The sequence below is a fragment of the Passer domesticus genome, chromosome 6 (genome assembly GCF_036417665.1).
Source record: "Passer domesticus isolate bPasDom1 chromosome 6, bPasDom1.hap1, whole genome shotgun sequence".
Classification (NCBI taxonomy): domain Eukaryota; kingdom Metazoa; phylum Chordata; class Aves; order Passeriformes; family Passeridae; genus Passer; species Passer domesticus.
In genome coordinates this window covers 35,898,468-35,910,495 of record NC_087479.1, presented here as the reverse complement: position 1 = coordinate 35,910,495, position 12,028 = coordinate 35,898,468, and the positions used below count along the sequence as shown (strand labels likewise).

At 46.2% G+C, this 12,028-nt stretch overlaps 2 protein-coding genes across 18 annotated transcripts in view; one reads left to right on the top strand and one right to left on the bottom strand.

Annotated features, from left to right (window-relative positions):
* The window catches only part of NUMB (NUMB endocytic adaptor protein), an 89,735-nt gene extending 87,003 nt beyond the window's left edge, over positions 1 to 2,732 (top strand). For all 15 annotated transcript variants that reach the window (XM_064424493.1, XM_064424486.1, XM_064424492.1 and 12 more), the window contains one exon: positions 781 to 2,732. In XM_064424493.1, the coding sequence (XP_064280563.1) occupies positions 781 to 1,502 (722 nt within the window). In that variant the 3' untranslated portion in view covers positions 1,503 to 2,732. The remainder of the gene's footprint in view (positions 1 to 780) is intronic.
* PAPLN (papilin, proteoglycan like sulfated glycoprotein) overlaps positions 2,522 to 12,028 on the bottom strand; it is a 50,220-nt gene continuing 40,713 nt past the window's right edge. For all 3 annotated transcript variants that reach the window (XM_064424467.1, XM_064424468.1, XM_064424469.1), the window contains exons 22-27: positions 11,311 to 11,449; positions 9,756 to 9,893; positions 9,002 to 9,129; positions 8,334 to 8,442; positions 6,874 to 7,049; positions 2,522 to 6,276 (exon numbers count right to left, since the gene is read on the bottom strand). In XM_064424467.1, coding sequence (XP_064280537.1) covers positions 6,101 to 6,276; positions 6,874 to 7,049; positions 8,334 to 8,442; positions 9,002 to 9,129; positions 9,756 to 9,893; positions 11,311 to 11,449 — 866 coding nt within the window. In that variant the 3' untranslated portion in view covers positions 2,522 to 6,100. The remainder of the gene's footprint in view (positions 6,277 to 6,873; positions 7,050 to 8,333; positions 8,443 to 9,001; positions 9,130 to 9,755; positions 9,894 to 11,310; positions 11,450 to 12,028) is intronic.

The window sequence follows — 12,028 nt, the reverse complement described above, 5'->3', positions numbered from 1 at the left end:
CAGTGCTTGAAAAGGAAGTAATGAAGTTGTATGCAAGTTTGTGTGCATAAAAGGAAAAGAATCTGTGTGTACTCAAAATAATTTTTGTGTTCTTTTCACTAATGTACGTAAGGAGGGATAAGTTGGTTGCTTAATGGCTTAGAGGTTCATTTCTTCTGTTTAGTAAGTTTAGTCTGTCCCTCCAGGCCTTGTCTGCACTGTGTAAGGTGAAGTGGTCACCCATGTGGGCACATGTGCTAGAAGGCTGCAGTCTGAGTTACTTCATGTCATGGTGTAAGCCCCACTCCACGAGAGAAACTAGAAACTTCGCTAGTGAAATAGTAGGTTCTGCTTGGCCTTGTAAGAGCACCAGACTTTGTCTGTAAAACAGTTTCTTAGACCTTTGTGTTCCAAGTCTACCAGTCCTGAGCTGTGCATTCAGAAACTGATACTTCCCAATTAGGGGGATTAGTGATTATGGACTAGATCATTGCCACCAAGTTATGAGTGCAGGCAGCAGCTTTCCTGCATCCCCTAAAGTCTTAGATGCCTGCTATGAAGAAAAAAAAACCCCTAAATCTGCACTTAAGTGAAGAAGTGCTTGTCTACTTCATCTTGAAGAATGTCTTCCTAGAACAGAACAGTACAGTGGATGCATAAAGATACTTCCAATGGTGGGAGCATCTTTCAGTCATGTCAGGAGGAGGCCTGTGTGTTCTTGTGTACACATTCCAATATTTCTAACCAATAAAAGGATGAGGAGTGGAAATATTAGTGACTTGCCCATGCTTTCCTTCCCAGGCACGGAATGGAGCAGCACCTCCTCAGGTGCGGCCTCACCGAGTCTCTTCCAAGGAAATCACAGACGTACTCCCTCAGAGGCAGACCGCTGGTTGGAAGAAGTCTCAAAGACTGTCAGAGCCCAGCAGCAGCCAACCTCAGCCCCAGCCCCACAGCCACTGCTCCAGCCTCCTCCAGCAGCTCCAGCCTCCCAGTCAGCACCAGCCTTCCCAGTCAGCACCTTCATTGCGCCTCAGCCTGTGCCGGTGGGTGTGGTACCGCCCATGCAGCCAGCATTTATTCCAGCTCAGCCCTATGCTGTAGCAAATGGGATGACCTATGCAGCCCCAAGTGTCCCTGTGGTTGGGATCACACCTTCCCAGATGGTGGCCAACGTCTTTGGTACTGCCAGCCACACGCCGGCGGCCCACCCGCACCAGTCCCCCAGCCTGGTGAAGCAGCAGTCGGCCCCTCAGTACGACAGCAGCAGCAGCAGCGCCACTGCCAGCCCCTTCTTCCACCCGCCCGCGCAGCACAACGGCTCCGCCGCCTTCAACGGCGTGGAGGGCGGCAAATGGGCTGCCGAGGACAAGCATTCGCAGCCGCCCGCGCCCGCCCCGCAGGTCGACCCCTTTGAGGCGCAGTGGGCAGCTCTGGAGGGCAAGGCCAAGCAGCGCACCAACCCCTCCCCCACCAACCCCTTCTCCAGCGACCTACAGAAGACATTCGAGATCGAACTCTGAGCGCTCCTGGGCGGGGCGGGAAATTGTACATTAGGCTAGAGGGATAAAGGGAGCAGAGGGGACTCTTTCTGATCAGTTTGCTTTGATAATCCCAACGGTCCCTTCGAACAAAAATGGGTTAGAAAGAGGGAGCAATTATGGAGAGGATGGAAACACACAGAGAATTTAATGTGCAGTTCTTAAAAGGAATCCTGGAGCCACCCCAGTCTGCGTTCCCTCCTCTCTTGGAAAGCTGGAAGTCAAATGGAGCGAAGAATGGCACCCAGTCCCAAAGCCTGTTCTGCAGAAACATCAATCATCTCACAGAAAGGAAGGCAGATGTTTGTACCTGTGTCCTCCTGATGCCCTGCAAGCCCTGGATGTTCCCCCTCAGGGAGAAATTGGGTAGGGTGGGGGGTGGATATGGGTGGGATGTTGTCACCTTAGCAAAAGCTAGGTTTGTGGAAAAAGTTGAGCTTCCATTTTGAGTAACAAAGTGAATATTATATGTAAAGAATAAAGTAAAGCCAAAATCTTTATTTTTATGCATTTAGAATATTTTAAATAGTTGGATATTAAAAGCTGTATGAGTTGTAAGTAATCTTGCCAAAGGTTAAAAAACAAGGGGGTTGGATGTAAGAAATTGTACATAAGATTGATTTATCGCTGATTCTTATAGTAAGTAATATTGGGGGGGTGGAAAAAGGGGCTCTAGCTTGTTCTTGTATCTGTTCATTGTAAGTAGCATATTGCAACAACAATCACAACCAATAAGTCATTATATCGTAGTTTTAAATAAATAAAATTAAAGAACAGTATTGTCATGGTTTGAAAACCATGGGGAGAATTTACTGTTTTTTATTGGAATCAGTCTACATATTCTATATAGTATGGATTTTTTTCCTTTCATATATTGCTGCAGTTTCTTTGTCTTAATCTATTGGTTCTAACACTACTGTGACAACTTACTGTCATCATATCTACATCCTGGGGCTGCCTGGGAAACCATTTTATGTTTGTCTGTCAGTAGTTCTTAGAGGTTTTTAACTTTGGTTTTATTTTTTCCCACTGATTTGTGAAACCTTGTGGTTAAGGCTGCAGCTGGTCCAGGTTCTGCCTCTGGTGACTTGTGAAAACCATCTCATTTTAACTTTACTTTTAAACTTTGGCCTTACAAGCAAATGTAAGTTATATATATTTGTACTGATGATTTATAATCTGCTTTAACAGAAATAAATGTTGGTGGTAGAAGCACTGTCTGCGAGAGAATTCTTTCTCACCCTAACTCAGTTTCAGCATTTGCCCTTCTGGGTATCTTCTGTCTTGTAAGGTGGATGTGGATGAGCACTACTTGCTGACCTAGCAGCTTAAGAATAATATCTTAACACATCTCATTTTCTACAACCTGTTAGGTTGCATTGAACTTTAACACTGAATTTCAAACTATCCTTGTGATACATAAACACTTCAAGCTCTAAAATAGAGGCCTTTAATGAAAACATCAGATTCTGGGTTTGCAGGGCTGTATTTTCTGTCATGGAATATTTACAAAGAGACAATTCATTAACATTCAGTAATGGCAAAAAGGAAGACTCTTTCTTTCCCCTGCTATTAGAAAGAGCCATATGAGATGATGGTGTATGGTCACCTCTTTTCTGTTCTTCCAGTGAGTTGATATCTGCCCTGTTAGTGTGACTGGTTCTTACCACATTCTTATGGGCACCACGTCAGTTTAGACACAAGGGAAAAAAGTCAGACTCCATAACCTGAAGGGGAAGAAACACTCCCTTTGTTAGCCCTCAGATTTGAGCTTGCCAGCAGTTTCCATTTTCAAACAAGTACAGTGAGTCTTACAGTGATAGTCTAGAAAACTACAACTTGTAACATTACAGATTCTTACCTGCGTTCAGTATGGTATGAATAGTGATGCAAACACTCCCTGTGGGATTTGAGTTGGTGTCAATGCTTTTTTCAGCGTTCAAAAAGCAAACAAGTATTTATAAACATTTATAGTAGGAAAGAAAGCAGTTAGGTATATATCTTTCACAGTAAGGGCCCCAAGATGAAGCTGAAAATAGCCCAGTATAGCTACACCCTTCTCCTGCCCTGGAGATAAGCACTTCCTACAACCCATTGTTTAGGGAAGAAAACGAACATCTTGATTCTCACATAAAAAAGTAAACCTTGAGTGGGTGATTAAGTGGTACTACAGAGAGGGAGAAGCTGATCTTGTCAGAAGAAATGCAAAGACCCTTTAGTTAACCTGATGACACGGATTTACAGCAGGGAGCTGCCTGCCTGTCACTCCCACCCTTAGTGCCATGGTTGTGCAGCTGAAAGGAAGTCAGTGTAAACTCTCCACTCCACTAGCCAAAGCACTTCCAGTGTTAAAGTCCTGCCCATCAGCAGGCACGGGGCTGTTACAGCCCTCAGGAGTCTGGAGAAAGCACTTCCTGGCCCCATCTTACATAATGACAGCTGACTACACAGAATATTTAAATATTCTAACAATAAAGCCTCTGACATCTTAGGGATTTTATGGAACTGGCTACTTACTGTGGGACAAAAAGGCCTGACACATCCACAATCCACTTCCAACCATGCTCCTGACTACCCCTTGATGCCACACGTGGAACAGAGAGGGCTTCAAAATGACTGGAATTTACAGAGTCTCTGATTAGCCCCTGGTCTCCAAAGGCAAAAATTGTATCATATATTAAAATGGTAAAATATCCCATACAGACACACAGAGAAAAATTTTGGTGGTGGTCTGAGATGTTACATGGAAAAACGTACAAACACAAGTGGATGCTTTCAGGACCATCTCATTGTTCTTAAATATCCAATGATTTCAAACCTTTTACTGTAATGTCTGCCCTGCATTCCAGCAGAGGAATTTTTTCCCTAATCAAATTAAAGGGTCTTAAATGCAAAATAAGTATTTTTGTCTCTCCTAGCAAACAGAATCTATCAGACCAAAGAAGGACCCAGCCCCAAATAACTGTGACTGTCACCTGTCTCTCCTGTACTGCATTGCTTGCAGACTTTGCCGTTTGTTCACATCCTAGAGCAGCGTGTTCAGTCCTGAACCACACCTGTGCTGATTTAACTGCATTTCTTAAAAGCCTTAAAGTAACACAAGCAGAAGACAAAAGTAAAAAAGCCCAATCCTCCATCCCCCCAACCAAAATACCAACATCTACACACCCGTTTATACCTACATCTATGCAAATAATACATGGGTAATGTTGCTAATAATTATGATCAACCCATCCATGTCTAGAATGAGGAAGAAGAGGACTGTCAGGGCTGATGCTAGGGTGGAACAGTAGTATGGAGGCTGTAAAAGAATCCTTTTGCTCAAAAGTAATTCCATTTTGAGATACTGAAGACACCCAAGGCCTTTTCTGGTTTAACATGATATAATCATAATATAATCTCACCTCCCCACCCCTAATGCCTGAGATTTTCAGAGCCTCAGATGCACACTTGTTGACACTCAATTTTGATCTTGAAATGAAGGATGTTTTCAGCTACAGCTGCTCTGCATCTGGAAGTCCTAACTTGTTAGCCTGTAGCAGCAGGTATCAGTCCAGGCAGGCCACATGCAGAGCCAGGCTTTCCTGGATTTAACTGAGACTAGAGCAGATCCTTGGGAGGTTTGTTCTGGCAAGTGAAATGCTCCTACGCATGTATTTCTATGTGTTTATTATTAGCCCCTGCCCAAACTCAACACAACGTCAGAACAGCACAGTTCCAGCTCAGGGGAAAAAGATTACCTGCTGAGCCTTCCTAGAATGAGTGCTATTTAAACTGCAGCAGCTCAGGACAGGTAACAGTGTTGGTATAGTCATCTAAATTACCCCTAGCCTTCAGGAAGGGCTAAAAGCAGTTTTCTATTTTCTATTAAGCTTTCTGCAAAGCCTTGCTTTTCTGCATTTCACTCCAAAGCTGATTGCAGCCAAGTAGAAACCAAACTGACCCTACCAGAAATTTGTCTAAGGACTGCTGGAATAAAACAGCTACAGTATCATGACATTACAGCTGCATCCCGAGAGCCAGTAATCTCCTAGGACCTGAACACTAATTTTATATGCATCAAGCTATTTCTGGTGGCCAGAGTCCTTTGCATTTAGATGGAAAGTGCTCCCCGGGAGCACTTGTTCAGCAATGCTCATTGGAGGAACAAATGTTCATGGCTCATTAGTGCTTCAGTTGAAATGGTTCAGGCCCATCTTCAAACACTTCAGAGATTATATTATTTTTAAGAGCACTTCTCTCTGGCTTGTACGAAGAATTGGTCTCTTCCTTTTTCATGCTGGTCATCTGCCTCCTCTAGTCACATCATCCTTACATCCCTACTATCATCTGGTTTCTGTGAATGACAGCAACTACTCTTAAGAGATGGGTTAGGTACAGCAAGGCATACAGGGGAAAAAGAGTTTACAATAAACCTGAGGGTGGTGGGTCTCCCACCTTTGAGCATTTACACTCACTACACGCTGTTCAATTCACCCTCTCGGGCTTTCCAGCAGGGCAGAGGTCCTGGAACTGTCCCATGCAGTAAAAGCACAGAGCTGAGACTGCAGTCCTGTCACTGGTCACCGTGGCGGTGGCTGTCACCCGCGGGGGTGCGGGGGGCTGCCCTGGGGGCGGTGGCGAGCGCAGCTGGCGCAGCAGAAGCTGGAATAGTACTCGTTCCCACAGAGCTGGGCCTGCAGGATCAGGTCACAGTTGGCAAGGTGGGGCTGGTCCACGCACTCTCTGCTCGGGTCCACAATGTGACTCACAATAGCTGCAGCCAAGCAAAGGGTGAACCAGCTGTAAATTTATCCTCGGACTGCTATTCCATCCCAAAAGACAGCACTTTCCCTCTTCCTCCACCCCACCAGTTCTAAATTTAGTCCAACATCAAGATGGAGACAATGAGTTTCAAGATAAAACAGACACCTCTGGTGAAATACAGGAGGAAAATGCAGTTTCCAGGGAGAGGAAAGACTATTCTACCTAGCCTCTATGTAAAGATAGCTGGATGGGGTCCAAAGTCCAACTACAAATCATGCAGCCAACTATTTGGTTAAGCAACTATGGCATTTTGGCCTCAGGAAGTTAATTAGGTTCCCAGTGCCTGGTTAGGGGGTGTTTCCAGCATCCTGCTTTTATGTCCATGGAAAGCAGAGCTCCTGAGGCAGCACAACGCAGAGGCTCCTGCTGCTCCCCAAAGCCCGAGGCTGGTGCTGGACTGGCACACACAACGGGTGCAGTAGTGGCCAGGGGCCCTGCACTGTGCTGGGAGAAGCAGGAAGGCTGGGAGAAGCAGGAAGGCTGGAGAAGCAGGAAGGCTGGAGAAGCAGGAAGGCTGGGAGAAGCAGGAAGGCTGGGCTGTACTCACTGCTAGGCCGGCTCCTCATCACCTTCACCTCCGAGCTGGCACTGACTGAGCTGCTGCTGCTGTAGGCACTGCATGTGTAGGATCCCTCGTCAGCCTCTTGGACATTCCTGATAGTCAGGCTTCCATCCTGGGATAGGTGGATGTGGTGGCCATCCCCCCGCATGGGAACACCGTTCCTGTGGTAAAAAACAAAATATTTCACTATTGCCACCCATGGGTGCTAAAGGAGTTCCCCGTGCTCTTTGGAAAAGGATGTTCTGTGAAAGGGGTAAATTTTTACAAGTTCAGCAGGAAGGAAGAAATCTTTTGCACAACCTGGCCCTGCAGTTGGGTGGTAACATGAGCCTGAGTGAGTCTGCATCCATTGCCCAGTGTCTGCGTGGGAGGTAGCTGAGTCTGTGTGCTCTGTGCAAAGACATTGCTAGCACACATTCTTGAGGTTTGAGGAACTAAGAGAAAATCCAGTGTGCCTTTCCCTCTCTCCAGGTTGTGGTCTGGCAGTACTTGTTTGGCTGGCATTGATAGCAGCACATATTGCTTGATGAGCATACAGGGTAGTGAACAATGCGCCCTCTTTCCTCTCCCTTTAAAAGTTTGGTTAAAAAAACCAGCAAGATTGTGTCTGTTCAGTTCCTCCTGGAATAATCTGTGCCCAGCAGGAAAACTGCCTGAATTGTGAACTCCTGGTTACCAATGAAAGAAATTTGTTTCACTGGAAAGGGTTTCATTCCAACTCCGAAACATGCATCATTTTGTTAGGTCAAATACCAAATTTAGAAGAAAAGCTCTGTGTGTGAGATGGCCCATTTCAGCCCTAACCCTTGGAATTTCAACATTTACCCATCCATCTCTCTGGATAGTTTGTAAGAAGGCTCCAAAGCAGAACTGATTATTTTCAAACAGAAAAACAACCCTTACTAAACACTTGCACTCTGAAAATTCAGAGTTTCCTGGTAAACTATCATGATAAGAGGACACAGCTTTTCACTTTAAAATGCTTCTAAATCTCCTTTGCTGCCATTGACAGTAAATGGAGAGAACTGTTGCAACAGGAGGCTGGGAAAAGAGGGCCTAAAATGTCTGTCACAATTAGGCAGAGGGTTTTTTTAAAAAGCAACTAAAGTTTTTCCTCTGATTACTCATTTTCATTACTGTTATTTTCATGTCACTAGTTTTCCAGCACAGAGCCCTTCTGAACTCCATGAAATCTTAGTTTAACATCTGATTTTCTCCTTATTTGGCTGGAACATGAACGTGATGACCCCCACAACCCACAGGGATCTTGCCCAGGATTTTTGGGTAACATCCAAGTTGTTTTAAGAAAGGGTAGGTGACACTAGTTGGGGCTGAAAACTGTGGTCTCTGCCATACCTGGCAGACACCCTGCACTAATATTTGGAGGGTAAATTGTGAGGTTTGGGAAGAGAAGGAAAGGGAACTTCCATCTCATTTTTGCTCACCTTGACCACCTTATATTCACATTGTTGCCAGTCACTGTACAATGAAGCTGAGCAGTCCCTCCCTCAGGTACCGTGATGCTTGGTAGAAGACCAGTGATCCTCAGCTCTCCTGGGCCAGAAGAGAAATCATCACTAGCAAGGCAGCAATGCCACCCTCCCTCTGGGAGTAGGAGCATTCTCTCATGGGAAAAGTCCAACACATCCCATAATAAGCTACAAGCCCCTGGACCTTGAAACAGCATGTTTGAGGCTGTGCCATTGCTGCCCCGGGGAATGTGGATTTCCTAGGACTTCGGCCCAAGAAAGGACAAGTAACAGAGGTCTCAAAGAACTTTTTCCTCCAGGTGGACACATGCATATCACATGCACAGAAGAACCATCTCCTTAGTTTCTCTTGCTCTTATACTCATCCCACACCAGTGTCCCAGAAACAAGGCCCTGACAGTCACTCTTACTGTGCTATCAATCCCCTTTTCCCAGCTGCTTGGAGCACCATGATATACTGGGCACATGCAGATGACCACTGGGTAAAACAACTTATTCCTCCCTTGCCCTCAGGATGCCTGTTAAACTCTAGATGTGAAGCAGAGGCACGGCCAGCAATGGAGCCCACACTGGCCCTGCACAGCCTTCCCTGTTTGCCACTCCTGTGCTGCCACCCCCAGTACCTAGAGGCCGGAGCAGGACCTGGCGCTGGTCGCGGTCGCGTCCGTTGGAGGCGATGCAGGTGAAGAAGCCAATGTCCTCAGAGCTGACCCGGCTGATCACCAGGGCCCCGTCCGACTGCTGCCTGTGCCTGGGGAACAAAGCCAGCATGTCCCTCAACCTGGGTCAGCATGGGACTCCTGAGAGCCAGCAGAGGTGAAGCTGAGCCTTGTGCACAACCTTGTAGAACCACTGAGCAACGGTTTAGCAGCTGAAATGCTGCAGGGGTTGTAATGCAACCCTTAGTCCTCAAATCCCAGCACTGATCCTATAAGACTCTGGAAAAACTTGCTGCTAGAGCAGATTTCTGGGAGCAGAGAGAGGGGAGACCAGCACCAGTAGCTGTGGAAGTTCACTGCAGATGCCCTGATCTCTCTCTGCTGTGAACCACTGCCCTTGCTCACTGACCAGCTGGTTTTTGGCAAATTTGCTAGCCATGTGTTCTTTTTCTGCTAACCTCGTAGCTGAATAAATTTGAGCCCTGGCTCACTTGTAGACCCTGTGTCACAGCTGTTTCCTCAAGGGTTCAACATTCAAAATTTCCATGAGGGAGGGAGGGAGGGAGGACAGGCCTGGCTCTGATGGAGGAAGCTGGACACCATAAAGCCAGAGCCTTGCTGCATGGCCAACAGCTCTGTTCTCTCAGAGAGGAGACAGGGAAGGAAAAGCAAGGAGGAGGCTCTCCTCATGAACAGTTGGAGCCACCTGGGAGCTCACCTGGGAGAGGAGAGGGGCTGCCCATCTTTCTGCCACTCAATGGTGAGAGTTGGTGATGCTTCCACTGTGCAGGGCAGTCTGACTCTCTCCCCAACATTGGCCTCCACTACTGTGGGATCACTCTTATCCATTTTCAACCTGCAAAGTTCACAAGCACACCAAAAGACGTAGAAACTTCTTTGCTCAGCATTTGACCTCCAGCATGAGGCTTTATCAATCACAGGCCTTATTTTTTGCCTCCAATGGTGAAGGGAGGTCTCTGTACACCCATGAGAGCTCTGATGCTTGCCATTAGCAACATTCACTCACAATATTCAGAAAAGAGCAGCCTCTATAAAATCCTGCTCTAGTTCAGCACAACTTGGTGCTGCACTCCCGTCAGCCAGCTTATTTTACAGACAGCAACCCTTATAACAACCCTCTGGATAACAGCTGAGGAAGCATTAACAATGGGAACACATGGCAAACAGTACAAAGTCCTAAAGAGGCAACCGAGCAAGCTTCCCCTTGGGTGCTTATCTAGCACACAAAAATTAGCCTTTTTAGGGTGTGAAGAGCCTATTGTAATCACCTTACTCCACAAGGTCCAGGAGCTGGTTGTCCACTTCATGCAGCAGAAAGGTTGAGGTCATGTCCTCACAACACTCATCTCCTCAAGTACTTTGCTGTCTTATAACTACAGCTAAACACTGTCTTAGAAGGGAACTAAACCATGATGTTCCCACAGTTAAACAAAACGTCATCTACCCTACCCCCATTCTTTGACCTGAATTCTTGATCTCAAAAAATAAAACCAAAGAGCCTTAATTCAATGTTCTTAATTCAATGAATCACTTATTACTGCTTTTAGGCAGAAGCAGCTAAGAAGATTGCTGCAGAGTTCAGCAAATTGGCTGGGTTTTAGGCTGTAAACTCAAAAAAAGAGAGAGATCAGATCATGGCCCTATTTAATCTGGAATCCCAACATGCTTCTTTTAAGGCAAAAATAATTTGTTCCCCTTTATTTCTATGGGGCCTAGAAGCAATGAAAAACCACACAAGAAGCAACAAAAAATGCCAGTATGTGAGGAGCCAGTCTTGGGTCAAACTGGTTTGTTCACAAAATATTTAAAATTAATTAGTGGAGGCTGAAGGAGCTGAGGTTTTTTTTTTTCAATATACATATGTCTATTTTGTGCTAGTTAAGCAGCTCCCATTTGCTTTGCTTTTTTCAGAACAGGTTTCTCTTTCTGCCTGCACTAACATGAACAGTTCAGGATGCTGCCTCAAGACTTCTTTTGTTTGAGCTCAGCTCCTTTGCTGCCAGCTTCCCTGTGCATTTACTTTGCTCAGAGTATGCTTCTTTCAAGAGATCCTTGGGGAGGACAGAAGACAGCTTGCGACTGGGATCTTCTCCCATTCCCGTTGTCAGCAGTTCAGTACTGCGTGCTTCCCAACTGTGCCCTGGAACAGCTGACCCGGGACCTTTCCAGTCTTTGGCTTTTCTACCTGAAGAGATGCCATATGGCTCATCAGCTGGGCACGGTGGACAAACTGTTGCTGTAGGTGAACCTACCTGTACGCGAGCTGCTGGCGCACAGAGGAGCCGGCTGCCTGCACGAGCTGCCTGCCTCTGGATAAGCCTCGGCGCTGCTGCTCTGCCTCCTGGAGGGCCCGGCCTCGCTCACCCTCGGCCAGAACAGAGCCCTGGTAGTCTATTCAAAACAAAATGCCATATGGGAATAAAAGGACACGTCTTACTGTGACCTCTTGCGTAGGGTTTCTGTGAGCTTGGGAGAGCTTGCTGAACTGGAGCCAAAGAGCCCTTCAGCCATCTGCTTTTGGCTGACTAGTGCAGTAAACCTGCGCTGTCTACTAATGAGAGTCATAGACCTGCAGGCAAGCAATTTTAGACTCCTTTTCCTCCTCTGTCAGTGAACATGTTGCAACATCCCTTAGGCCACAGTGCCTTCTGCCCCATGTGCCATTGCTGTGACAAAGCACACTTCAGAGATTGAAGGCTACAGGGTGCCTTTCTGGTCCATCTTTTGAGACTTGTCTTTAATTTTTTTGTTTTGTTTTGTTTTTGAAACAAGGCATACTTTTCAGAACAGGGAATTATTTGTTACCCAGCAGGACCTGTTTGGGCACAACACAAAACATAAAAATGTACCAGCAGTTATGTTTTAGATCAGGAGGCATCTGATTGCTCTCAGGGAGGAAGACATACTTGCTGTGATAGAAACAGGGTGGGTTACAGGCAAGCCACAACTCCATTTATGGGGTGACACTGC